The sequence below is a fragment of the Sceloporus occidentalis genome, unplaced genomic scaffold (assembly GCF_023333645.1).
Source record: "Sceloporus occidentalis isolate IW3139 unplaced genomic scaffold, rSceOcc1.0.p SCAF_20, whole genome shotgun sequence".
NCBI lineage: Eukaryota > Metazoa > Chordata > Lepidosauria > Squamata > Phrynosomatidae > Sceloporus > Sceloporus occidentalis.
Window position 1 is genome coordinate 494,112 of NW_028317000.1, and position 27,914 is coordinate 522,025.

The 27,914-nt window shown below is 41.5% G+C and overlaps 1 protein-coding gene across 9 annotated transcripts in view; it reads left to right on the forward strand.

Annotated features, from left to right (window-relative positions):
- Window positions 1-27,914, forward strand: part of LOC149301690 (receptor-type tyrosine-protein phosphatase U) — a 332,194-nt gene that overhangs the window by 199,391 nt on the left and 104,889 nt on the right. For all 9 annotated transcript variants that reach the window (XM_089483669.1, XM_089483670.1, XM_089483671.1 and 6 more), the window contains exons 9-10: window positions 7,082-7,191; window positions 14,829-15,030. In XM_089483669.1, coding sequence (XP_089339795.1) covers window positions 7,082-7,191; window positions 14,829-15,030 — 312 coding nt within the window. The remainder of the gene's footprint in view (window positions 1-7,081; window positions 7,192-14,828; window positions 15,031-27,914) is intronic.

Consider the following 27,914-nt stretch of genomic DNA (forward strand, 5'->3'; position numbering starts at 1 on the left):
CAAAACCACGTCTTAGTATCGCTTGCCTAAAAACCCTATGAAATTCATGGGGTTGCTGTAAATCTGCAGGGAATTTGAAGGCACACATACAAGGCTACATTTACAACTGCTCTTAAGTCTGTTCTTTTTGTCATAAATCACCCCCTGGATGACTCGGATGAGGAGGAAGAGAAAGAGGCAGATTACCAGGAAGCTGCAGCTCTTGATATTGGATTTGTCTCTGAGATATGGGAACTGGGACAGTGGGGGAACCCCAGCAGGAGATGGCAGTGGCCGAAGAAGTTAAAGATGACACTCTCTCCACATTCTTTGTTGAATGGCAAAGAGAGAAGTGGCACGCCCATATCGATTAAATCTAAGATGCTAATTAATTAGGCCCCAGGTGTTGTTGAGAAATCTTGCCATAAATCTCCCAGCACCTTCTCCATGTCTTCATTGTTGTCATCTGCTTTGTCTGGGTGAGTGATTGAACTCTTTCTGAAAGGCTGTTTGACAATGGAATGTAGTGGAATCTCCTTAGAGGTTTTTAAACAGAGGCTGGATGGCCATCTGTCGGGGATGCTTTGATTTAGATTTCCTGCATGGCAAAAGGGGGGTGGACTGGATGGCCTTGTGGTCTCTTCCAACTCTGTGATTCTATAATTGTGTTTCTTTGACTTTGGACAGGCTACACTTTGACAACTTTGTTTATTCCTTGATGACTTTTATATCTGAATTGCTGACTTGTTAACTTGTCTTGGCTTGCTGACCACCACCCATAAGCTTCTCCCTTCATCTTTCTCAGATAATCCATGACTGACTTGGACTGGACTCTCTGTCCAACAGCTCTTACACACCAACCACCTAATTCTTCAGGTTCTTGCTGGCTTGTGTTCAGGACATTTTCCCATGTCTTCATTAAGTTGGCTCGCCAGTTTTTTACCTTCTCCTCTGCACCGTTTTATCAACTGCCATATTGCTATTCTTTGAACTAAATCCTGTTTGAACTAAGTACAGAAACTTGTTTAAAGAAATTTGATCTTCTGCTTCTGAGGGGGAGTATAAGTTTTCTTCTTTAATTCTTTCTGTTTTCTTATAGAATCATAGAATCATAACATTGGAAGAGACCTCAAGGGCCATCCAGTCCAACCCCCCCCTGCCATGCAGGGAGACACAGTGAAAATAACCCCGACAGATGGCCATCTGGCCTCTGTTTTAAAACTTCCAAAGAAGAAGACTCCACCACTCTCCAGGGAAGTGTGTCCCACTGTCAAACACTGTTAGGTGGATTCTTACTATCAGGAAGTTCTTCCTAATGTTGAGGTGGAATCTCTTTTCCTGTAGTTTGCATCAATTGTTCTGGGTTCTGTTCTTTGGAGCAGCAGAAAACAAGCTTGCTCCAGTTTCAATATGACACCCCTTCAAATATTTAAACAGGGCTATCATGTCACTTCTTCATCTTCTCTTGTCTAGGCTAAACATACCCAGGTCCCTAAGCCTCTGCTCACAGGGCAGGGCTTCCAGACCCTTCACCAATTTCAGCCACCCTCCTCTGGACATGCTCCAGCTTGTCAACATCCCTTCTGAACTGTGGTGCCCAGAAGTGGACACAGTATTCCAGGTGAGGCCTGACCAAGGCAGAATAGAACGGCACTATTCCTTTCCTTGATCTAGACACTAACTGTACATCTGTTGATGCACCCTAGAATCGCATTGGATTATTTAGATGCTGCATCACATTATTGGCTCATGTTGAACTTGTGGTCCCCTAGGACTCCCACATCCCTTTCACACGTAGTTTCATTCAGCCAGGTGTTCCCCATCCTATATCTATGCATTTCATTTTTTCTGCCTAAGTGCAATAACTAACATTTCTCTACGTTGAAATTAATTTTCTTATTTTCTAATCTGTTCAGGTCATTTTGAATGTTGATCCTCTCCTCTAGAATATTAGCTACTCCTCCTAATTTGGTGTCATTTGCAAATTTGATAAGTATGCTCTCTATTCTTTCATCCACGTCATTGATAAAGATGGTGATGAAGATGTTGAATAGCACTCGGCCCAGAACAGAACCCTGTGGCACCCCACTGGTCATTGCTCTCCAAGATGAAGAGGATTCTTTGCTGAGCCCCCTTTGGGTTTGGCCAGTCAACCCTAATACACCTAACAGTGGAATTGTTTAGCCCACATTTTACTAGCTTGTACATTTTTCAAGTTTTATTTATTGAGTGTATTTGCTTGACTCTTGTTTAAATATATATTATGGGTGATCAAGGCTTTTATGCTGCCATCTCTCTTAACAGCAAGATTTTGTGGGCTACAGTGAACTTCATTAGATGGATCATTTTACTGTTATTGCTAAGCAATTGGGATCAAGAAGTCCTTTCTAACTGACTGTTGGTTGCCCAGAGATCAACTAGTATATACCTTTTACCTATGCTGTGGATGCAGTGGTTTAGTGGTTAAGATGCCAATTCTGATAATCAGAGGATTGGAAGGTTGGCAGTTCAAGGCCCGAGTGCTGCATACCACTTCGGTTGCAGTCACGCTGGCCTCATGACCACCAGAACAGTCCTCGGACAACGCTGGCTCTTTAGCTTAGTAACAGAGATGAACACCACCCCCTACACTAAGTTACAACTAGACATTCATGTTAAGGGACTACCTTACCTTTACTCCCCTTTGCCTGTGCTGGGCATAGATATGCATTACACTGGTTGACCTAGTTTTTATAGCAGAATAATTGAGATGTGTGATCCAACCAGTGGTTATCGGCTAAAAATACAATCTGAGCTGGTGTCCAGTGTTTTTCTCCTGTCTCTCAGCCTTTCCTCTTTTGCCATTAGTTAGTAATTCAACTGCCTTGGATCAGCAAAATGCAATTAAACTACCCCTATAAAATATATATGAACAACAATCGCATGTAGATGCACCAGGCATGTATCAACCCAGAGTGCTCTGGGTTATATAAATGCCTTCAGCTTTCCCCCTGGCTGTTAACATTTCTGTTCTCAGTTGTTCTTCCAAAGTTGACACAAAAGTTTGGTTCCTCAGCTCAGGATGAGTTTCCTGAAGCTGGTCTGATACAGTGGTTAGAATGTCTGACTAGGGCTGGAGAGGTTCAAGCTCAAAGTATTTTTATCATGAAGCTCACTAACAGACTTTGGGCCTGCCGTTATCTTACCAATGGCCCTTTGAGATGGGTTGAGAGATGAAAGTCCATGGTCATAAAGAAAACCTGTTTGTTTCTTATAGGAAGGGAGAGATAGTGAATAAATAAATTCATAGCTAGAATCAAAGAGTTAAGGAATCCTCTTGAAGGTTTCAAAACCACTTTGCTTCATAGCTTTTGTCATTGCCACAAGTTGGCAATTTCTTGTGGCAAAGACAAAAGGCTACCTCTTATAAAAGGTTTGATGACTACATGAAAGCTCATTTTCCTAGCTGTGAAAGCAAAAGTGTACATTTCAGTCATCAGCATGCTTCTACCATCATAACAAAGCTTTGAAGTAACTAGTCACCAATAACTAGTTGATTCATTTCCTGCAGTAATTAAGATGTAACTACAATAATGAAGATGCATCTACATCTCACTATGGTTGTAACAAAAGAATAATTTTACTGTCTTTGCAGCATAATTGTAACTTTGGGGTTTTTTTTTTTAATAGTGGCCTCTCTAAATGCAGGGATATCACATGCTTGAGGTGCTGTCTCTTGTTGTAGCTTGTACACAGTTGTGGTTTTTCAGGTGATGGCAGGAATAGTTTGTCTCACAAGGCAGCAATTTGTAGCTCAAAAGCAATTGGGTTACATGGAAGAAAGATTTGATTTCATGCTGTGCCAAAATACTTCATAGCAATTGACAGGTGTTTTTTTAAAAAAATACTCTTTCACCTGAAGATTTGTGGATATTCTTGAATGCACTGGGATTCAGATTTGGATTTTTTAGGCACTGTCTACACTTGCCAGAATTCTCTAGTCTCCCTTTGGATTATTCTGGCTCAAAATTCATCCCAATTTTGCCCCTTATCTTTTATGGTTTTGGCTCTCTTCCCAGTGACAATGGGCAGCTGCCCGCCCATGCGGTCCCCATTTGTTACTTGGCACCACTGTTGAGGTCAGTATGATGTGCCCAGTCACATTATTGAGATTAGATACATCATTCTGATCTCAGAGCGACTTGTCCCTGCTGTAGCGGCACTGGGCAACTCGCAGGGGTCGCAAGAAAAACGGCAGCAGCTATTGTCACTGAAAACCAGTCGAAAACATGCAGCAAATGTTGAGTTATTTAAATGTGTGTGTGGGAGCCCTGAATCAGATGCAGATGTTAAAACAGTCTGGACTTGATTCGGGGTTTTTGCCATGTGTCAAAGTTTCTGATGTCTTCAATATGAAGAAATTTGTCAATTTTGGCAAATTCTTATCAAAAATTCTCACCCATCCAGGATGACCGGACATCCTTCTTTCCCAGGAAATGTCCTACATTTTAATCTTCTGTTTAGGAAGTATTTCAAAATGTCTTCCATATTGAACATGATTAAGAAGCATGAATTTACATTCATATTAACATTTTCAGCTTTTAGTTCATAACGCCCTACATTTTTCTTGAATGTCCTGCATTTTGCAATGCTTTGCCCTCCTTTGCAGTTATGACATCTGGTTGCCCTCATTCATCCCAGCTGACAGGCCCCTTTTATCCTAATGTTGTTTTGGCCCTTTGTGGAAATTTTGGAGGGACTGTCCAAATGGTCACTTCTGGTTTTTTGTTTTGTTTTCAAAGTGCAGCTCATGGAGGTCTAGGGGTGCAAACTGCCTGGTTCAGGAATGCACTCATAGTGCTTTTTAAAAAAAGTTCTGTGTCATCATTTGATTGTCTGTCTCTCTGAGCCTCCATACATTCAATCTGTATAGTGGCGGTATCAGGGAAAAACACACAAATACTGTATGTACAGAAGAGGGCAGATGAAGAGTAGAGGGAACTTTGTCTCAAATGTTAGGTTTCTCAAAGAGAAATAAGTGTCTAGCTCTTATTAATGGCTCCATTCTTGAACACGTCTTCTTTGAACTAAAGCCAATGGAGTTTTATGGAATTAACTTTCAAAAAAGCAGTCTTCACACTCTAATCTTTTAATGTCCAGTCTATGATCTGGTACACTCCTCCTGCCAGGTTAGGTTAGATTATCTCCTCCTTTAGAGACAGCTAATGATAATGATAGATCACTAGTGGTAATGATAATAATAAACGTTTAGTGGTTGTTATCATTATTGAGTTCTATTGGCACTGTGTTGATTTGATTGTAATGCCATTTCTTTCTGGTCAGCCTCTGATTATGTTTGTATGTTTCAGTATGATGTATTCATAGCCTTCTCTTATGTGTATTTCTATATCAGCTCAAGTACTACCGGTAACTGAGTGGAGGAGCTATCGAAAATTAATAGTCACTCTGTCTGTCTGTCTGTCTGTCTATCTCTGTCTATCTTTTTGAAGAGTCTGGCAAGATAAGTGGATGGAAGGAAATTCCCTCCTCTTTACCATTTTCTCAGCACTGGAGATTATCACATGGTGGTTATCCCATCCTTGTCCTGCGTGATCGTGGGAAGGACTTTTAGATGACGTTGCACAGATCCTGTTATTAACCCATCTGAAAAGCATGATAGACCATGATTGCGCAAAAGACTTTCAGATGACATTGTGCAGATCCCACCATTAACCTGTCATTAAAGTGACATTGGCTGGTATTTTGCAATAATGGAAGTTCATGTTATTGCAATGCCCCTTTAATGACGGGTTAATGGCAGGATCTGCGCTATGATTTGAAAGCCTTTCCCACTATTACAGCCACAGATGGGTTAATGATGGGATAAGGATGGGGGAGTGATCCCATCCCTATCGAGTCTGTGTGTGATAATCTCCACTGTCTATGCACGCATAAGCTTTCAAAGGCTGGCTCATTTCCCATTCATGTGTGGGCGCTGACCAGACTGGCCATTCAATATGAATTCAGTGTTTGGCATGTGTTTTCAAGTGTATCCGAGGGCAACAGATTTGTTGAGGATACAGCTGGGAAACTTCAGCTGTAGGTCTGAAATGAGCTCTCTGGGATTCTCCAAATGACAATGCCCTTTGTCAGGATAATATCATTTTATGATTTCTCAGCTTTTGTACAGTTTTTCCCCCCACTATTCTAGAAAGCAGGAATGCCTCTCCTAAGGCTTAGCTACTGACAATAATGAAAGGTGAAATATGCATATATTCTTGATCACTCTCTTCTCGCCTGCCCAGCACTAGAATGTACCCCCCCAAGGATTTTCTGAAACTTAATTCGGCCCTCAAGATGAACAAAGTTCCCCAACTTTTGCTTAGGAGATGCATTATAGGAGAAGCTTTTGTGCAGATTTGTGATTCAGTTGAGGAGAGATGGAACAGGGGCAGACAGGGCAGAAGTAGCACTCTCCCCTTTTTATATGTTGATTCAGCTCTCTTTCAGAATGAGAGAATATGGCTTCTTTCTCATCCATAACCCTGCAGAATGGAAGATGTAAATACTGTATCACTGTCAATGCACAAGCCTTTCTAAACCTGATGCTGTCCAAATGTGCTGAAAATATAGCTCCCATGATTACCAGCTAGAAGAGATGGGATCAACTGATATATTTTGAGTTCCCCTCCTTTCCCTTTTGTTTCTTGTTTGCTGCTTTTGAGTTAACCTTGACTCATGGAAACCCTGTGAAGGAGACGTCTCCAAGCCCCTCTGTCCTCTACCTTTTTGCTCAGGTTTTGTAGCCTCAAGCCCATGATCTCCCTGACTGAGTCTGTTTATCTGATGTGTGGTTTTCCCCTCTTTTTACTGCCCTGTATCTTCCTCAGCATAATTCCCATTTATTTAGCCACATGAAGTGGCTAAAACATTGAAAACATCAGTTTAAGAAGCACTGGGGCAAGCAGACGATTCTTAGATGGGTGGAACTGAGATAGAGCCTTTGGGGGGGGGGGTGCAGTTTGTTCCTAATACTTTCTCAACTGTGCAAAGAAGCTACTGTAAGTAACAAACTTTCTTTTTATTATTTTCCCATTTTCTCTTCCAACTCTTCCCTTTCAAGTCCCTGGAGGCATTGCTTCAGAGTCCCTCACATTCACTCCCTTGGAAGACATGATTTTCCTGAAATGGGAGGAACCAGCGGAGCCCAATGGTCTCATCACTCAGTATGAGGTACGTTGCCAAGCCCTTTGAGGGCAGGGAGAGGAGTTTACCAAAATTCTTTTGTAGTTAAAAATGGATTATTGGTGCCATTTTGTTTTTATAAACACTAGCGGAACTATTGTTATAAAGACTACAAAAACTGTGTTAACATATTCAGTGGGGCATGGGGGAGGAGAGAAGAGAGAATTTACAACAGAATGTTTAAGCAGAATGAATGATACAGACACATAAAAACAGCTGGAATCATCACAAAAAGGAAGAGACAAGGAGAACAGAAAGACCACAATGATATCAGCTAATTTCAAATAATATCCCAAAGAGGGAACTTTCTGATGCCAATATCTGAGTTAGGGTAGTCATGTATGCCACACGACAGCTCTTTGTTTGAAGGTACCCGTTATTTGAAGGGTTGTCCAGTCAAAGTCCCATTAAAAAAAAAGGAACTTAAAAATGTGAATAGGAGCTTTGAAGTTGGCTGTCAGCATGTACTGTCCAGATAGTAAAGTGAGTTCACTTGTCACAGGCTTCCTCACTTACAGTGGGATGTATTATAGTTCAATTTAATTAAATTTACTGTTTGTAACATTTACATCTTTACATGTATATTATTTGAATCTGTGTCCTCTTTCATTATTTTGCCATGTGATGGGTAATTTACAAATAATGTACAAATAGCAATCAGAGGACAGCATACCTTGGATGGACATTTTGTAAAGGGTTTTTTTTTTTTTTTTTTTGGCACTACAGAGAAATTTCTTCTCCTAGTAGAAGCTGCTGAACCTCCTGAAGCATTTAGAATAAGAGCCAGTAGCAGCCTGAGTTAAACTTGGAAACAAATAGGCATCATGGACAATTATAACCTGGCATGTTTTTTAGCAGTACAGGATGCCTATCTGTTGTATTTGGCCTCATACATACCCTTCAACTGTCTTGATTTGACAGAACAATTCTAATTAATTCTCTGCCATTCCCACTTTTTTCAGCAGTTTTTAAAAGGTCTTGCTTTCTATTTCCCACTCCCCACGTTCCGTCTCATTTCTCAGCTTACTTTGGTTACGGCAGACTGAGCTCAAAGTGGAAAGGGGGGTTTGCACTCAATTAACTCAGCAGAGGAGAGAGAAGGGCCCTTCCCAGTAGGCTCAGGTAAAAGCAAACTGCTGCAGCCTCTCCTAACTTGTGTGTTCTTCTTCATGAATCATTGTTTGCCATCTTATCCAAACTCAGACAAGCAACACATGTCCTGGTTTTCATCTGTGAAACGGTAGAGCATAAGCTCATGTCAAAAATCACCTAAAAAAACATCTAAAGGAAAGCAATAGAAAAATAGTTCCTGACTCAAGCAACAACCTGTGTGGTCTAGAAGGGGATAAAATCAGTGGTTAGAAATTACTAACTAGGCCTGAATGCCTGAATTCTGGTTAGGGGGGAAGTTTTAAGTACAGGTCCAGACCGGGAGCATCTGTCGGTGTCCTCTGGGTAAGCCTGCCTTCTCCCTGTAAAACAGTGCCAACTCTGATTAGCTGGCCAGCCCAATGATTCAAGAAAGTCTATCAAAACCACATGGATCTCTAGCAATGCATTGCTTTAAGGATGGACACCTGCCACTGCTCAGTGCCTCTTTTCTGAGCATATATGGGATCCACAGGTAAGATTGAGGACCCAAGCTCTGTGTAAAACATAATGTAGAACAAAACTGAAATTAGACTTGAGAGTCAGCTTTGTCTGGTATTAATAATAATGTAAGCTGCTCTGATAGCCTTTTGGGTGAAGAGCGGGGTATAAATACTATAAATAAATAAATAAATAAATAAATAAATAAATAAATAAATGTTTGAAGTTCTACATACTCTCCAGCTGTCCTGCTTTGTCAGGGAGAGTCCTAAATAAGATGCTTTAGGTGGGATACAGATTGCCCAAAAAGAGCGGTCTGTCCGCACCTTGTTTTGCTGCGCGAGGGAGCCTCAGCGGACAAACCGTGCGGCTCCCTTGCGCAGCAAAAAGAACCCTTAAAAAGCGGGTTCTTCTTGCGGCACGTTTGTGATGCCGCAAGTGCGCCAATGGCGCACTTGTGGCATCACAACAACACCGGGACGTGCGGATGCTAAGTGTCCATTGCGTCAAAATGGCGGCTCCCGTGTGTACAGGGCACCGCCATTTTGACGCCCCCATCATGTGCTAGGGCTGAGGCTAATATGGACAGTGCGCCCTCGGCCAACCCCTAGTACGTGACAGGGGCGCACTTTAGGCCCGTCTGGAGAGGGCCTAAGATATATATCCCAATTTCTTTCTTCTCTTCCCAATTTCCCCCTTTATTCCCAACTTACTTTGATTACTGCTAAATAGTTTCAACTCCAGTAATGCAATGTGGAGACAGGAGAGGAGTTGCAAAAGCTTGCCCTTCCCAATACATATAGGCAAAACCAAACTGAAGCTTTTCCTGGCTTGTGTGTTTTTCATCTTTAATAACCTTTGCCCTCTTGACCACACTCTTATGTTGCTTGGCCACATGTTTCCCAGTTCTCATCTGTGAAATGGTGGAGGGTATATGGTTCTTTTGTATGTCATGGGACTGCAGACTTTTAACACAGACTATATTTTTTTTTTAAAAAAAAACAATATTTGAAATCTGGATTTATTGCAGATGTTAGAACTTTCCTGGACTGAGATGATTACCAACAAAGAAATATCAAAGAGTATGTCTGTAGAGCAGGAAATAATAGCACACATAGAATGCAGAAAGTTATTTCAGTCATATAATGAGATGTTAAAATATAGATTATTACAGCATCATAAATTTAATAAATTCAAAGCAACAGAAATGGGGATAGAAATGTTGGAAGAACATTAGAGATTAGTTTGGATGCAGTATAGTCTCTTTTATTAGAGCAGCCATATCCCAAGATAATTTGCTCATGATGATACCCAATTTCTGGTAAGAAAGGAACAACAAAAAGTCTTTTTCATGGGCATTTCCATGCAGTACCTGTTCTAGTAGTCAGGCTGCAGAGATCAATTTGGATATTTGCAATACCTACTATCTTAATTTGTTTATATTTATACATTTTAAAATCTGTTAACTATAAATGAATTTTTAAAATACTGAAATAGAAGCAGTAATTTGTTTTTAGATGATGTACTTCTCAGGCATTTCAGGCTTAATTTCAGGGGGAGAATGGTTCTTTTAAAGATTGAGCTTGCCAACTAGTTTTTAAAACTACGTGTGAATACATTTAAAAAATATCTTCTGTCCGATTACTAGAAAAAAATTGTAATCCATCAGTCAAAATATTTTTCAAAAATTGAGGAATTCAGTCTATGAATTGTTGCAGCTCAAGTTTTTTTTAAATTTTTTTTCAAAGGCAAAAATAAACCTCTGAACCAATTTATGCCTGAGATGTGATGTTTCATAAGCGTCACATTCACCAGATGTCACTGCTTGTTTGTGTGTGTATATTAGAAAAACAAACATCTCATCTGAGCAGCATCTGAATCCCAAATACCCAGGAAATACAGTTGGTAAAGTGCTGCCATGCTAAAATTGTACGATTTGAAGCATCCATTCCTTTTCACCCCAAACACACAAGTCAGATTGAATTGATGATGCTGTGGTATGACAACCTCTTCCAAACTTATATTGCATTGGTGAAAGGGGGAGCTGACACAAAAATTGTCAAAATGGTGATAACTCTCAGTCACATAGTCTAAACCTGGATTTTCGCAACCACACCTATAGCTGCTGTTTTTAAATAACGGTGCAATAAGACTTAAGACCTGAGAATGAGCATCAAAGTCTTCCTTCACTCAAGCAGTCAAGATGCATAGTACCCAAGCTATAGAGGACAAAGACCTAGATTGATTTTGGAAAACAATATACAATGTAGGAAGCTACCTTTACCAAGTGTACCTAGCTCAGTATTGTCTACGCCAGGCTGGGTGACACACAGCATGCAGATCACTTGAAGTGCCTGCTTATTTGTGTGCCCTGGATTTATGGAAGTTTTTAATTCAGTTTAAAACAAGGTGCAGGACCTCTTCACATCTTGTTTTACCCAAATAAAAGGGTTTTTTGGTAGTAAGCCTGGTAGTGCAGTGGTTAAATGCCTGTGCTGCAGCCACTCACTCACAAACCACAAGGTTGCGAGTTCAATTCCAGCCAAGGGTTCAAATTTGACTCAGGCTTGCATCCTTCCAAGGTCGCTAAAATGAGTACCCAGCTTGTTGGGGGCAATTAGCTTACGCATTGTAAACTGCTTAGGGAGTGCTTAAGTGCACTGTTAAGCGGTATAGAAATGTACTTGCTATTGCTATTGCTTGCTATTTTCACAAAACAAGCAAATGTTTAGCTACTTGTTTGGAGGAATGAGCCATGTATATCCTGGAGGGTGAGAACTGGCCCGAGAGCTTGTCTGAACTTGGCCCATATTGATTGTTTCCCAAACCTACCCAGAGATTCCTCTTGTATATGGCCTTTTAAAGACACAAGTCCAGAAAGTCTCATCATGCCATATGAGGAACATTTCCAGCTTTTGCAAGAGAAATCTCTATGAATAGTGTTGTCTATGTAATGTTTTCCCCCTGCAATCTATCCTGACATTTTAAAAAGCTTTTATATAATAATAGCAATAGCAAGTACATTTCTATACTGCTTATCAGTGCACTTAAGCACTCCCTAAGCGGTTTACAATGTGTAAGCCAATTGCTCCCAACAAGCTGGGAGAGCTTTTGTTTTCTTTTTTTTAATCCTTTTTTGTTTTTTTGGAACTGCTCTGGGAAAAGGAAAACATTGTTTTTTTTAAAAAAAACTGAGAACTTGAACAACAGAGCAACAAAATGGAACTTTTCTTGTTTTCCTCTTCTGTTATATTGCAATAATAACATTTCTAACGGAGGAGAGGCAGGAAGGGAAGGCTCCTCTCAAAGAGGCATTCCCTGCCCGCTTGGGCACTGATCTTGCCCAGGCAGGGAAGGGAAGGCTCCTCACGAGGAGGCATCTGATCTCGCCCAGGCAGGGAAGGGAAGGCTCCTCGCGAGGAGGCATCTGATCTCGCCCAGGCAGGGAAGGGAAGGCTCCTCGCGAGGAGGCATCTGATCTCGCCCAGGCAGGGAAGGGAAGGCTCCTCGCGAGGAGGCATCTGATCTCGCCCAGGCAGGGAAGGGAAAGCTCCTCGCGAGGAGGCATCTGATCTCGCCCAGGCAGGGAAGGGAAAGCTCCTCGCGAGGAGGCATCTGATCTCACCCAGGCAGGGAAGGGAAGCCTCCTCGCGAGGAGGCATCTGATCTCGCCCAGGCAGGGAAGGGAAGCCTCCTCGCGAGGAGGCATCTGATCTCACCCAGGCAGGGAAGGGAAGCCTCCTCGCGAGGAGGCATCTGATCTCACCCAGGCAGGGAAGGGAAGCCTCCTCGCGAGGAGGCATCTGATCTCGCCCAGGCAGGGAAGGGAAAGCTCCTCGTGAGGAGGCATCTGATCTCGCCCAGGCAGGGAAGGGAAGCCTCCTCGCGAGGAGGCATCTGATCTCACCCAGGCAGGGAAGGGAAAGCTCCTCGCGAGGAGGCATCTGATCTCGCCCAGGCAAGGAAGGGCTCTGATCAATGGGGGGGGGGGGGGATAGAGCCTTTCTCCCTCCATTTCTCAAATGGAATCTGCCTTCTCCTCCAACCCTGGAAAGAGAATCTTTGGGAAGAGTGCTCCCTCCCTGCTTTTCCAGCAGCCTCCTTCATTGATCTCTGTGCTCTCTGAAGGGATTCTCCCTGGCTGTCTTGGGAGACAGGATGCTGCCCTCCAAAACCTATCCCATAGTTCCTCTGGAAAGAGCTTCGCTTTTTGCCAGAAGCCTCCTTCATTGATCTCTGTGCTCTCTGAAGGGATTCTCCCTGGCTGTCTTGGGAGACAGGATGCTGCCCTCCAAAACCTATCCCATAGTTCCTCTGGAAAGAGCATCGCTTTTTGCCAGCAGCCTCCTTCATTGATCTCTGTGCTCTCTGAAGGGATTCTCCCTGGCTGTCTTGGGAGACAGGATGCTGCCCTCCAAAACCTATCCCATAGTTCCTCTGGAAAGAGCTTCGCTTTTTGCCAGAAGCCTCCTTCATTGATCTCTGTGCTCTCTGAAGGGATTCTCCCTGGCTGTCTTGGGAGACAGGATGCTGCCCTCCAAAACCTATCCCATAGTTCCTCTGGAAAGAGCATCGCTTTTTGCCAGCAGCCTCCTTCATTGATCTCTGTGCTCTCTGAAGGGATTCTCCCTGGCTGTCTTGGGAGACAGGATGCTGCCCTCCAAAACCTATCCCATAGTTCCTCTGGAAAGAGCTTCGCTTTTTGCCAGAAGCCTCCTTCATTGATCTCTGTGCTCTCTGAAGGGATTCTCCCTGGCTGTCAATGAAATGGAAACGATGCCAAAAGATAAATCGCTTCCAAATATTCCGGATTAACGTTACGTCATTCTGACGTACTATTGATTGACAGCTCCAAATAAGGTATGGAGGAGAAGAATCGCTTTATTTAAACACCGATTTCATGCCAAGTAGGAACGCTTGCAGGTAAAAACTTCGATTTAAACAACCAGATGGGAACGATGAACAAAGCGATTCGGATAGCGGGATAAGAACAGTGTTATTTTGAATCGATTTTATTAAAAACGTTGTATTTTAAATCGTTTCAAATCTTAAGTGGGAACAACCCCAAAGGTAGGCTGGCTGGAGTGAGTGAGGATGATATGTAAGGCACTGGTGCTGGCTGAAGTGGCCCTAAATGGGCTGAACTCCCCTTGTGCCAGTTGATCCCAGAGATCAACTAGTTGAGGGATCAGGGGGCACAAGGACTGAGATCAGCTGATTAAAGGGCCGAAAAGGGGCAGAACAGGGAAGGAACCAAGTTATACCACACCCACACCTCACTCAGCCCAAAGACACAACCGTGTGCCAGCCCCAAAGTTCAGGCGAGTTTAACATTGGTCTAAGTTACACAAGGAAACAAATAAGAGCTCTTCCAAAATAAAATTCTTGGATCCTAATCTGTTGGCCACATCCACACCTATCCTGGAAAGACTGAGGTTTAGATTCAGCACAGCTTCAGCTGGTCCTCCTGCTGAGTTAGGATTGCCCTATAACACTGAGCTAAATTAATAGGCACAATAATCAATATTTGGAATTATTTTTAAAATAAATTGTTAGCTTTAATTCATTATAATTTTCCATAATGATTTTAGTAACTGGTCTAACCTTGTTTCAATTACTTTGCTAGTTCTAATGACATTTAAAAATTCATACTGCTTTAATTTGTTACTTTCAAAGTAATCATTTTTAGTTATGTTCATTTTTAAAGTAGCATCACTAATAAATTACTAATTATTAACATAAATGAATTTTATAGTAGTCAGAAAACTGTTAACCAATTAATTTTCAAAATAATAGTAACAGCATTTCATATCTTTAACACCAATCCTTCCATGCTCTGAAAAATAACAAACTGGAAAATCTTGTTCTGTGAAAATGTCATGTTGGTTCTTACAAATGCATGTTTCAAACATATCACCCATCTATGACAGTGCAGGAATACAGAATCAGTGAAAACATGCCCAGACATCCAAATTTTGCAAAGCCGCCATCTATATTTTTCAACTGCAATTTCTTAAAGTAGAACTTTTTCCTAGATCAGCTACCAGAGCATTGAGTCCTCTGACCCTGCAGTCAATGTGCCTGGCCCACGACGCACCGTTTCCAAGCTCCGGAATGAAACTTACCATGTTTTCTCCAACCTGCATCCTGGCACAACTTACCTCTTCTCAGTGAGGGCACGAACTGGCAAAGGCTTTGGGCAAACAGCTGTGACTGAGATCACCACCAACATCTCAGGTAGGTGTGGAGTGGAGAAGTGAAAGGCTGGGTTTTTTTGTGTAGAAGAGTTTGGCTTTCTTTATCAGTCTCCCTTCCCTTCCACGGAAGGCTAGGCTGGCCCCTTCCCTGCTTGCCTTTCGCTGGCAAGAAAATTTTTTTGTTCAAGCAGGCTTTTATAAATCATGACAGGGTGACTTTTATAAAGGGTTTGTTTTAGCTATGTTTTTAACTTTTGTATATTTTTAATACTAATTTTATACTGTTTTAAATGGGTTATTTTAATTATTATTATTTTTTAATTCTAGAGTTTTTAAGATGTTTTTGTCTTGTGAGCAGCCTTGGGTCCCTTTTTGGGAGAAAGGCATAAAAATGAAATAAACAAATAGGTCTATACTTGAACCTTTTGGATTTTTTGCCTTGCAAGTTCAGATGATGACAATGAAAGGAATCATGCAAGTTTCCAGATGTTGTTGCACTGCAGCTCCCAGCATCAGTGGCATCACTAGGGGTGTGTGGTGGTATGGCTCACACCGGGTGAGACCTCAGAAGAGGGGTGACACCTAGTTGGGTCCTCCCCCTGCTCTCCCCCTTTGTGCTGTCCCCACATGTCCTCCCCCTCCCCATGCCTTCCTGCGCTCTTCTATGCATGCTCCCATCCTCCCCACATCATCCTGCACTCCTCCACATGCTCTCACACTCTCTCTGTGCCTTCCTGTGTTCCCCCTCCCTGCACTTTCCCTGCCCTCCCCTGCATGTGTTCTCACCCTCTCTGCACCATGCTCCCCCACATGCACTCCTACCATCCCTGCACCATCCTGCACTCCCCCACGTATGCTGCCCTGCCTGCCATCCCAGATGGGGTGGCATAAGAGGAAGGGAGCGTGTGCCCCCTGGAAGCCCTTCCCCCCACACCAGGTGAAATCCAGTGCAGGGATGCCATTGTCCAGCATCTGTAGCCAGCATAGCTACTGGTGGGGCATGCTAGGAACTGCAATCTAACAATGTCTGGAGGGGAATAAAATTCTCAGTGATTTGAATGTAGTGACATCTGGTAAGCTGATGGAAGTGATTCATTATTTTCTTTTAAAATTTATTAAGTGTGATGAGCTAGTTTTCTGCTGACAAACACATCAGTATGTACGTAATCATGGCACAGTCTCTATGCTATCTGTTGATGCTTGGGGAAGATAGTAACTATTCCAGGTTTTCCTCCTGCTGCTCCTTCTGGATAAATGTACTTGTGTTTTCAACATCTCTTCTACATTGCTTTTACCGTTTTAGTACTCTTTTTTGGTGGCCCATTCTCTTATCTTTTTTTGTATTTCCCTAAGTTAAACAATTAACAGAAGGGGATTGAAAATATGGTTGCTTCAGGTGGAGTTTGGAAGATCCACATGTTGTTCCCAATAATAGCATTAGAAGCGCAACAGGATCTAACTGTAGCATTAGGCTCAAGAAAACAAACAAGCAACCCTTATTTCAGGACTTTAAAAAGTCTTATTTTGGGACTTTAAAAGAAAAAATAGCTTGGTTTGTTGAGCAATATTCTGGACAATTCTCTCTCTAAAGAGTGGAAGTTTTTATTTCTCCCTGTGGAAAGTGCGGGGGGGGGGGGGGAATAGTTTTAGATGTGATCAGGATATCCCTGCTCAACCTGGTCTTCATTTTGAACAGGTGGGAGCCAGACACCTGAGACAGTTTGAAGAATTTAAATACCAAAGTAATGGAACAAAATCCTATCTGCCCCCATCTGATGTCCTTGTAGTGATGCCAGTGCTGTAGTGATCATGCTTGAAGTGTCAGAACTCATCATGATAGTCTCCATAGTCATGACCTCAAGGAGAGCATAAAAATACAGGAACCATTGCTCTCTCTGTTTTATATATATGCATAGCTAACAGTTATATATAGTTCCTGGAAAAAATATGTCATCTTTCCTGTCCTGGTTTGTGGATGTGTGTGGGACTGACAGGGTAAATGAGAGTTTGACTAGAGTTAGTACACAGATGGAAGAAAAGTACTGTAGTTCAATGAATCAGGCAAAAGAGAAAGTCAGATGACATAGTCCAGTCCTACCACATCATTGATCAGTAGCCAGAAGAGACAGAAGAGCAATTGACAGTCAGGTTGTCAGGATCATATAATCACAGAATTGAAAGGGGCTTGATAAACTGCGATGTTTGTTATTTTTGTCTTCAAAACTTGGCGATTGCTCCGGATAAATATCTCCTGTTTCCTCATGTAGAAAAGCAATCTTAATGTCTAAATGTTCAACATACATCTTTTTTTTTTCTTTTGCTACTGCAGTGCCCAGGAATGTTCTTATTTTAGTCTGTTTCAAAACTGGTCCAAAAGTTTGATCATAGCCTTCCAAATAATAAACTGCTCTCAGGTTTCTCCTTCTCTTATATGATATTTGTACTTGCTCCTGCAATTACTGTACCCTACGGTGAGAATGTAGGGTCGGTGCTGGAGCCCAAAGACTCTTTTACCTCAGTTTACTCCTCTATGGATAGCCTTCCTGGATCAGGCTAGGATTTGTGGGTTGTAACAATCGTATAGAAAGCTCTTCCATTTCCTTCATACTGGACAGCTCTTGCATGTGTACAAAACTCTATATTGAATTAACTGCATTTCTCTGAATTTGTATTCCTGTCCCACTCTCTTTGCAGGTCTGGTTGTGAGACTTTGTTTTTTTATGCCCATATGCACAGACATTTTTTGTACTTACTTTCAACAATATAAGCATTTTAATGCATTTCCCTAATGTACACATATTTTTCACACAATCGCCATTGGTTAAAGCATGTTTGTGCATATCTTTAAAAATGTATGCCTGACTTTGAGTGCATTTTTTCCCTCTGAAACACTTAAGGCTTAATGGATGTGCTAGTTTCTGAGGCAAGGTGTGCTTTGTCGCACATCTAGTCTTGGGAAATACAAAATGCTAATTTTCATGAGCATCTTTAATTTTCCCCCCCATTCCTAATTAGGATAGGTGATCGTGGTACAGTGTGTGTTGTAGGAGACAAACTGCTCTGTAGGAATCAGGACAACTGGCAACCTGATGTGGCTGAAAGGGGAACCACATATCCCACTGAACTGATATCTTTAAATATGCTTCCCTTGAAATGGATTCTTCATGCTCCAAAGGTCCCCTCCCTTTCCTAGCTTCACTGCAATCGGAATTCAAATGGAAAACAGTATGCATTACATTTTACAACCCTGCTAGATAATTTTACTTGCATGGTGCTTCAAAAGCTGTCTTGTTTACATTACTGGAACACATTTCCTAACTCAGTGGAGCAGACCTGATGGGATCTATTAGAGGGGTGGTCTGGGAAAGGAAAAATTGAACACTGCCAACCCCGTGTCTTGCTAGAAATGGTCTTGGAGAAATTATATTATCTGCATGAGTGGGAAGTGTTGTCTGAGGTGGAATAGATAAGAGTGCATCATTGAGTGAGGAGAATCTGTCTTTTCTTAGGCAGGACAGGGCCCAATAATATTCTGCTTTTTTTCTTTACTGGGTAAGGTGTTTATTTAGCAAGATAGAACTGTCTAAGTCAGATGAGTACTTTTACCACAGATGTGGAGAATCATATTTTGTGTCCTTTTAACCAAAGGAGCAAGGATTGGGGGGGGGGGGGGGGGACACATACATGAAGATGCCTTACACTGAGTCATGCAATTGGTCCTTCTAACCCAGCATGGTCTATTCTGACTCGCAGCAGTTGTCCCATGGAGGGGTTTCCCATCACCTGCTGTGCAAAATCTTTGAACTTGGGGCCTAAGTACAATGTGACGAATCACAAATTCCAATATACCTTACATCTGGATGCTGTCAGCAGTAGGGGGATCAGGTCCATAGTACATTCTCATCTGTTCAGCCATGTGTTTTTGCTTGGTTTGTAATTAATTTGCAGACCTTTTGAATTTAAATATGGATTTAAATAGATACTTTAAAAATATGTTCTTTAAAAATAAATATTACTTTTTTTCATCATACTCAGTGAGGAATTCTGGTCCCAAATAATTTTTTTCCAAGCATTGTTTATTTTATAATTTATTGCTTTATGGTCTCTCAAGATATAATTTTGAAATAAAAAATAATATTTTTCTCTCAAATGACAAGTCTTGATTTTTTTTTAGCCTACGATTTATATCAAAACATTTAGGAACCATGAGCCTGTAGACCACTAAATTCCAACACATACATTAGCTGTAGAGGTGCAGACTGGGCTGGTTGTGTAGGACTACTCTCTCTCTCTCTCTCTCTCTCTCTCTCTCCCCCCCCCTCTCCCCTAAAACATGGGATTCTGTTCAGTGAGATCTCCGACATTAAAAGTTGTGTCAGATTTCTAAGTCAAATACTGTCACTGAATGAATAGAAAATCTGCATTCCTACCATTCACTCCTGGTTTTGGCAGAGATACCCAGTCATTTTGAAACCAATGCCCAGAATTTCTAATAGATATTACAGGGAAATGTCATTCTGCCAAGCTGAGAATGCTGGAATGAATGCTCTTATGTCCCAGTGTATGGCATGCACAAATATTTCAAGCACACTGAGCCACACCGAACCATTCCAAATTTGTGTTACACAACAAGGACACCCAGAGAAAATGGGTGGGATGGGAGAACATGACAGGCCCAAAGGAAAAAAAAGAGTAGGTATTATTCAGAAAGTAGGCATTATTTATTTGGCCCCACAGAGATGACAGGCTCCCCTTCATCTTTGTATGCCTTCAAGTCCTTCCTGAAGGCAACCCTAAGACAAACCTATCATGGAGTTTGCTTGACACGATTTGCTTTGGGGGGAGAGTGCCATTGCCTTTCTCTGGGGCTCAGAGGGTGTGACTTGTCTAAGGTCACCCAGTGGATTTCCATGGCTGAGCAGGGATTCGAATCTTGATCGCCAGAGTCCTAGTCTAACACTCAAATCATCCTGGCGCTACCCCTTTCTCTGGCCACAAGGATTAAAAACCATCAGGAGATGAACTATTAATTAATCAGGCTCTGCAGACTGTCTGCAAAGGAACTTGAGGGCAGGGATTGCTTTTCAAGGGGTCTGAGGAATATGTTTTGCTCGAGCAGTTGAAAGATGACATTGAGTAAAATAAATCTACATACTGTGTTTCCCTGAAAATAAGATACTGTCTTATATTTATTTTTCCTCAAGAAAAATATGGCTTATTTTCAGGGATGTCTTATTTTTATTAAGTATGGTACAACAATCTGCGTTTATTCAAATATAGTTAAGTCGTCTTCTTCTGAAACATTGTCATAACTCTCCAAACCCGGAATTCCATCCTGAATTTCTTGCGACTCCATTTCCTTTAGAACCATTGGCCCTAATCTTTCCGCTCCCTTCCCGCCTCCTACTGTTCCACGCTGGGCCTATCAGTATATCTTATTTTGGGGGCATGGCTTATATTGCGCAAATGCTTAGAAATCTTATTATGGCTTATTTTATGGGTATGTCTTATTTAGGTAAACAGGGTAGTTGCATTTCCACATTCCTTGTAACTACACTCATCCTGCCATATTTACGGCTTTGATATTTGCGGATTTGATTAATCATGGATTTGATTAATATGTTCTCTCTAGGAATATCTAGGTTCTCCAGTGCAACTCTGTGGTCAACTTTAACTAAAAGTTGCACTGAAAGATCTAGAGATTCCTAGAGGGAATACTCTACTAGGCATTTGTGGTTCCTCCAGTGCAGTTCTATGGTCAGTGTCTGTCAGACATTGACCACAGAGTTGCACTGGAGGACCTAGAGATTCCTAGAGAGGTGTCCTGTCAGGTAAACACATGGTGTTTTTGTTATTTGCAGTTTTTCCATATTCACGGGGCTCTTGTGCCCCTAACCCTAGCGAATATGGAGGGACAAGTGTAATTAACTCCTTTCCCCCAACATCTGCCATTGACAGTGGGATCTGCTGCAGGAATGGAGATCAGAGTTCCAGAGTCCAGGAATGAAGATTCAATCACTTCATCAGAAGGTTAGGGATTCATCCATTTCTCCACTAGGTTCAAATTTGGATTACCTGACCATATGAGAAACTTTGTTGTTGTTAACTGCCCTTGAGTCAATCCTGACTCAAGTTGATCCTGTGGATAAGAGCCTCCAAGACCCTTTATCCTTCGCTGCTCTGCTTAGGTCCTGTCAATTTATTCTTGTGATCTCCTTAATAGAGTCCATCCTCCCTCTCCCGCATGGGATTTCCCCATGAATGATTTGTTGCTGGAGCATTCCTGGTTCTTCCCAGGATAAGTCCTCTCTAATCATGACATCATGTGAAAATCTTCGCCACGTGCATGTGACTGTCCCTGGAAAATGTCTTTTTAACCCGTGATTTTTCTAGTGTGATAAACTCCTCTGTCAGTTGTCCCCAGGGGCAACCTAAGGGGGCATTCACACTCATTTTTTTTGTCCTGAGGATCATGTTGCCAGAAGAAGAGGAGAGGGTCCCCAGGTAGGAGGGCAACAGTCAGGTGGGATGTGCGTATTCTTCCCCTGCTTACAAAACCCCTCCCTTCTTTTCAGTTCCAAGTGATCCGAATCCATTCGAGAGATTATTCACATTGCTGACGATCTAGATCTTTTAGGAGAACTTGAGAAAAAAACCGGTATTGAATATCCTGGGTTAAGTGGGGGTTTTGGTAGTCCCCCCCCAAAAAAAGTGCAATGAGTTCATTCAGGCCAAGTATAAACACCAAGGAAATAACCTGGATTTATCCCGGAATATTTTTGTTGTGTGAATGGGGCCTTAGATTCTATATAGACCATTTTCTTCTCTAATTCTTCTTTGATAGTGCATCCTTAAAAAACTTTCTGTAAGCCACCTTCATGCCACATAATAGAGCAGAATGTAAAGCAACCCAGTAAATAAATAAATGAGCTAGAGACATATCTATTAAATAGTAAAGGTTCAGGGGCAGTTACAAATATTCCTACCACAATAGAGCTTTTACATACTATTGGTAATTATTTTTCTGTAGAGTATGAATGATGTCACATTCTCTATTAGAAGTAATTATTTTTTTGTTGTTTTTGTGAAATCGAAAGAGCACAGGAAGTGCCCTAATGGATCACAGCAAAGGATCTTGGGATTTCCTGTATGGCAAGGGGTTGGACTGGATGGCCCTTGTGGTCTCTTCCAACGCTACAATTCTATGATTCTATGAATCTATGATCTTGCTGTGGCCCATCAGTTGCCTTTGTAAACCCCACAACCAAGCCATGAAGGCAATGATTCTGTCTTGCTTTTCAGTGGTTGATCTGCTTCAATCACCATGTGATGATTTTATTCTTGCATCAGTTTCATTCTTTTAGCCAGGTTGCTAAAGGTCCTATCTTGAGCACATGTGCAAGTCTTGTGGGGTGGAAAGTCTTGGGCACTATTGTATAGATAAGCAGATTTTCTAAGTACAGAGGTGTTTTGCAAGCTGCTCCCCAGAATGTATGCATTTCAGTGTGCAATTTACCTCAACCCACTTATTTGTTAACACAGTCTATCATAAAGTATGTGTGTTTTACCATCAGTTTTTGATTAGAGAGAATTGCATTGCAAAATTCAGAGCTCTGCAAATTTTCAGAGAACTCAGTTCACATATGAAATCAGGAACTGAGAATTTGGTTGGTTTGTATTAAAACGGGTACCAAAATTAATTTCTCTGTAATTATTATACTTTATATTCCATTTTTCCTTTTAGATTGAAAAATGGTTCCTGGTTTTCCATTTGTATATTCTGTCAGGAAAAACTAATTCACACATCTTTCCTTTCTTCTCCTTTCTGCTTCCTTCTGTCTTGCATCATAACAGACTACTGTGGGATAACCATTGCTTGTTTGTGTTTGAGTGAGTCAGGGACATGACTATGAAAAGAGAGAGACTAAGTGGATAGACACCCTGAGCTACCCTATTTGAACAAAGTGTACTTCCTTTTCCCCCCAAAGACCCTCTCATCAAAAACTTTTCCCCCACATCCAAAATATCTTTATTTCCCCTCTCCTCCTCATGTTCTGTTTCATCAGGAATGTTTAGAACTTCTTTCAAGCTAGGACTCTGAAGATATTCACAAATTTCCTCATTCTTGGCAAGACATATCAAGAAGTCAGCCACCACTGAGACTTTTTGCTTTCCATGCAAGAGCATGACAGTCGGCCCTTTATTTTTGGCCATGCTGTTCAAGATTTGTGCAGTTTGTTTCTGTAATAAAGCAATATCTTACCCTTTTGTGAAGCAAAGTGTACCACAAAGCAAGCATAGGCTTACTGATCAAGAGAGGGAAACAACCTATCTAGCTGTTCTGCATGCTAATCAAAAGACATCAAACAGGCCCTCCATGCAGAAAGGCAGCAGCAATCACAGTTTGTGCAAAAAGAATATTCTCATAAATAGGGATGTCCAGGCAGGAATAAACAATTCCATTTTTTTGTCTCTGCTGGATGAGATTATGAGTTTATACATGGATTGTAATGATGTTTTGCATTTTGTGGCAGAGAGAGAGAGTGTGTTAAGTGGGTAAGGCACACTGACACGCCTGCCTGCCTATTATTATTATTATTAACCTATCTATCTATCTATCTATCTATCTATCTATCTATCTATCTATCTATCTATCTAGAGTGTTGGTTCAGGTTATATTTATTGAGGCTCAGCATCACAGAACAAGCAGCAGAGATGACAACAGACAATTGCCCAATTAGAGTGGTCAGTTGGGTTGAAGTGTGAAGCTTCTAGATGCTTCTGAGTAAAAGGCCACAAAAACCTCAGAGAGCCATGAGGCCCACACACACAATGGGAGGCATCTGCTTCACTTAGGAGAAGCTTGGTTGCAGGCTGGGCAAAGGAGGTCCAGACTCCCAGCTTTCACATGAACATCCAAAACCCAGATCTGCATCTGCATTGTGAGTAGAATACGAATGTTTAGCAAGTCACATTAAGGGCTTATATTTATTTTTAACCTTGGCTGAATATGACCTAGAGTGTTTGACTTTCACACTTCTCCTAAATAACACCTGAAGGAAGGTGCCCTTTTGCTAACACAGTGGACCCTTGTTATCTGCTGGGGTTTGGTTCCAAGATCCCCCATGAATAACAAAATCCATGGATGCTCAAGTCCCATTAAATATATTGACATAGCAAAATGGTGTCCCTTATAAAAAATGGAAAATCAAGGTTTGATATTTGAAATTTATACTTTTTTGGAAGATTTTCAAACCTTGGATGCTTGAATCAGTGTGTAAAAAATCTGTATATAAGAAGGGCCGACTGTATTCAAAGATAAAGCTGTGTTAGTCTGTAGAATCAGTGGAGAGATCTTGTAGCACCTTTGAGACTTTTGCTAGTGTTAGATTGCTTGTTGAGAATAATGTCTCCTCTCCCCACACTCTTTCAGCTACCTTGCTTAGACTGCGTGCGTGAGGAGAAGAGAGAAAAGTCTCTGCAGAGTCAGAGGTAGAGAAAGGTGTCAGATTGGGGATGAAGCAAGCTTTTTTGCTGCAGCTCCAGAGAACAAGACCTGGAGCAATGGATTAAAACTACAGGAAGAGATTCCACCTCAACATTAGGAGGAAGGTCCTGACATTAAGACCTGTTTGATAGTTGAACGCACTCCCTTGGAGAGCAGTGGAGTCTCCTCCTTTGGAGGTTTTTAAACAGAGGTTGGATGACCATCTGACAGGAGTGCTTTGACTGTATATTCCTGCATGGCCCTTGTGGGCTCCTCCAACTCTATGAATCTATGAGCTTTATCACACTAGCGGGCAAACAGAATTTAAATGAGAGTTAAACTAGAGAAAACCAGGAAATGCCTGAAGTTTATCACATGACATTTCCTGGTTTTCTCTAGTTTAACTCTTGTTTAAATCTTGTTTGCCTGCTAGTGTGATAAAGCTCTATGATTCACTGAAAGTGCAAGTTGAGCCCATTAATAATTTTCCTCCGAATCACTGAGTCACATGGGATAAATCAGTGGTAGTGACAGCTAGGTGATCTTCAGAGATCCCCTCAGGAGTAGGAGCAGGACTTGCTATGATATGGGGAAAATGTTTTGCATAGAACACAATATACTCTATAGAAGACACACTTTTCTATGTAAAAATGCTGGCTTTTGAATAAAAACAATGCTATATATATCATATATAGTACTCGACTATTAGTCAACCTCATGTTCAAGTTGAGGGCAGATTTGGGGGGCAAAGTTATGGGTTCTGATATGACCCTTGGATAAGTTAAGGGTAAAACTTACAAGCATGTAACTACAAATGTAAAGGTGGAAACAAAGGAAAAAGATGTCAAAGAACCTACAACATGCCAGTGGGCATAACTGTGTGTGTTCACCCTAAAGGCTGAGTGAATGAGGAGGGAACTACACTGAATGTTGGCTGTGTGATGTGTGGGGTGTGTGATGTGTGTGGGAGGTGTAGGTAGGGCTAAGAAAATGCACACATATAAAAAGGATAAAAAGACAGAGCAAAGAAAATGGTGACTTTGTTTGCAGTGATTATATTCTTTAACTTTAATGTGACAGCTTTGCCTGATTTTAACCCAGAAAAGCTGACAAATCCTTCAAAGCCAGATTCCTTTCAGCACTTCTTTGAGGCAATGCTACCACCGCTGTTTTCACACACAGGCGTTCAAAAGGGTCAGAAGTGGCACCACGGTGAAGAGAAGACAGGGGGGCAGTACTTCTTTTTTGTTTTCCTGGAATGGACTAAGTCAGGCCTGGCCTGGGGGCTGCATGCGGCCTGCCAAAGGATTTTGGGAGACCCGCAAGGATGTTGGTTGACTTCAAGGCTCTTCCACCACTTGGCCTCCTCCTGAGGAGAGATCCATGGGGAGAAGAAGGGAATTAATAGATTATTATTATTATTATTATTATTATTATTATTAATCAATTAATTCATATGTAATTAAAACCTCTTTGTGGCCCAAGGAAGTTTAACTTATTTTAAGTTTGGCCCCTACCTACTGTCAGGTTGTCCAGGTGTGGACTAAGGTTTTGATTTTCACTTTCTACTCAGAGAAGGGGATGTTTCCTTTTTTCATCAGAATTAAGTAAAGTACTTACAATGACCCATAGATAGGTCAACCAAGGCATTGGGGGGGGGGGGGGGGATTGGATTAAAAATTTGTAGACATACCTGAGTATATACAGTGACTATTTAAGTTGGATTTATTTATTGCACACATGTGCTCCCTTTCTACAAAATAGCTTTAGACAGCCAATGAAGCTAGCAGTTCATTCACAGTGCAAACCTGTATGTGCTCATTGCCAGCACATTCTTTTTGCAAAAAGAGAAAAGTTCCAATATGCAAAAAGAATAATGGTGTTTGACCATTTTTTGAATGGGGTGTCTCCATGCATCAAGACAAGAATGTTTGAACATAGTCTTTACATCCCTGCTAACAAATGAAAAAAGCTCTTGCATGCCAAGACGGAAATTTTGTGGTTTCTCACTCATGCATGAAAGAATGAGATGGATGAGGATTTTCATTTTTGTTTCATTTTTCTTCTGAGCACAAGACACATAGAAGACTGCTGACTAGCTTAGTTCATCATTTTAGGAAGAAGGCAATTGTAATGCATCCAAAAAAGGGCTATGGAATTTTTCCCCATGAAATTTAGTAATTGAGTAAGCTGCGTAATTTTTAAAATAACAGAATCTGTTGTTCTGATGCATTGTACCCTTGGCTTTCATAACCACCTAATTATTTCACTGAGATGCTATTTTAGGCATCTGGAAACGTGTATACTTACTTAAGCAATTACCCGAGGAATACTGTTGTTGCAAATTCCAGTGGAAATGGTGTGATCTGCACCTTTTGGAGTAATGTGCAGGTTGGTATTAAGTTATCTTTTGAGAGAAAAATATTGGTTTCAATCTTAATTAAATAGCAATAGCTATTGTACAAATTAATAAAATGAAAAATTAGAAATAAATTGAAAATCAGGATTCATCAGAATCAATTGTATGGCTCCATTTCCTAGTCTAGATTTATGCCCAAATTCAGGAAAACCATGGCCTGAAACAGACAGGCCAAATAAAGTGGCTTGCGGCTGCTTTGGGGGCATGCATCATCTAAACGCCATGCTCCCAAAGTGGCCAGAAGCCACGCTGAGGGTGTACCAAGTTGGCAAGAGTCAGCCCTTTAATCCACTTCTGCTAACTGCTGGTTGGGGACATTGGTGACAGCCCCCTTTGGGAGCAGGCTGTGTGGTTGTCGTGGTCCTGGCCCAATTGGGGCCGGAGTGGCCGGAGGCTGCTCTTTCCAGGCTGCTTCAGCCCCATGGGGGCCATTGTGCTGGATTCTAGCGCTGAGGATCCTAGTAGTGGATTGATGTAAAAGCTAAAGAAAACCCAGTTCAGTGCCTCAGAGTATGAGGGGGTTCAAATTCCACCCAAAGTAAGTTAGCATAATACTTTTTGGAGGGTGTAATGTTGTGGGATCTCCTGAAATTGACATAGTTTGGAGCCCCTCCATGCCTTAATCTGGCCCTGCTTGTTGTCATGTCTGCAGTGGTCGCCAACTTGTAATGCAAAGTGTTGTGATGAACTTTAAAGTCTCAAATGGCTTGGGTTCAAAATACTCTTCCTGTACCATTCTATTCATGTTGAAATATCAGAAGGAGAGACCTTTTAGTTACTTTTAGCATTCAGAGTTACTTTACAGACCTCAGGATTTTATATTGCTATTACTGGTATGAATAGTCTTGAAGCATGAGAAGGAAAATCTCTGAATATCTGAAACTCCTCAATTCTGATTTTACCACATTTTGGGGGGGGGGAATGTCAAGATGAAAAAGGGAAATAAGCATATTCTACTCCTAGCTCTTATAGTTTTGCATAACAAAGTTGGATTTGCTGCTGATTGACTTTTGGGATG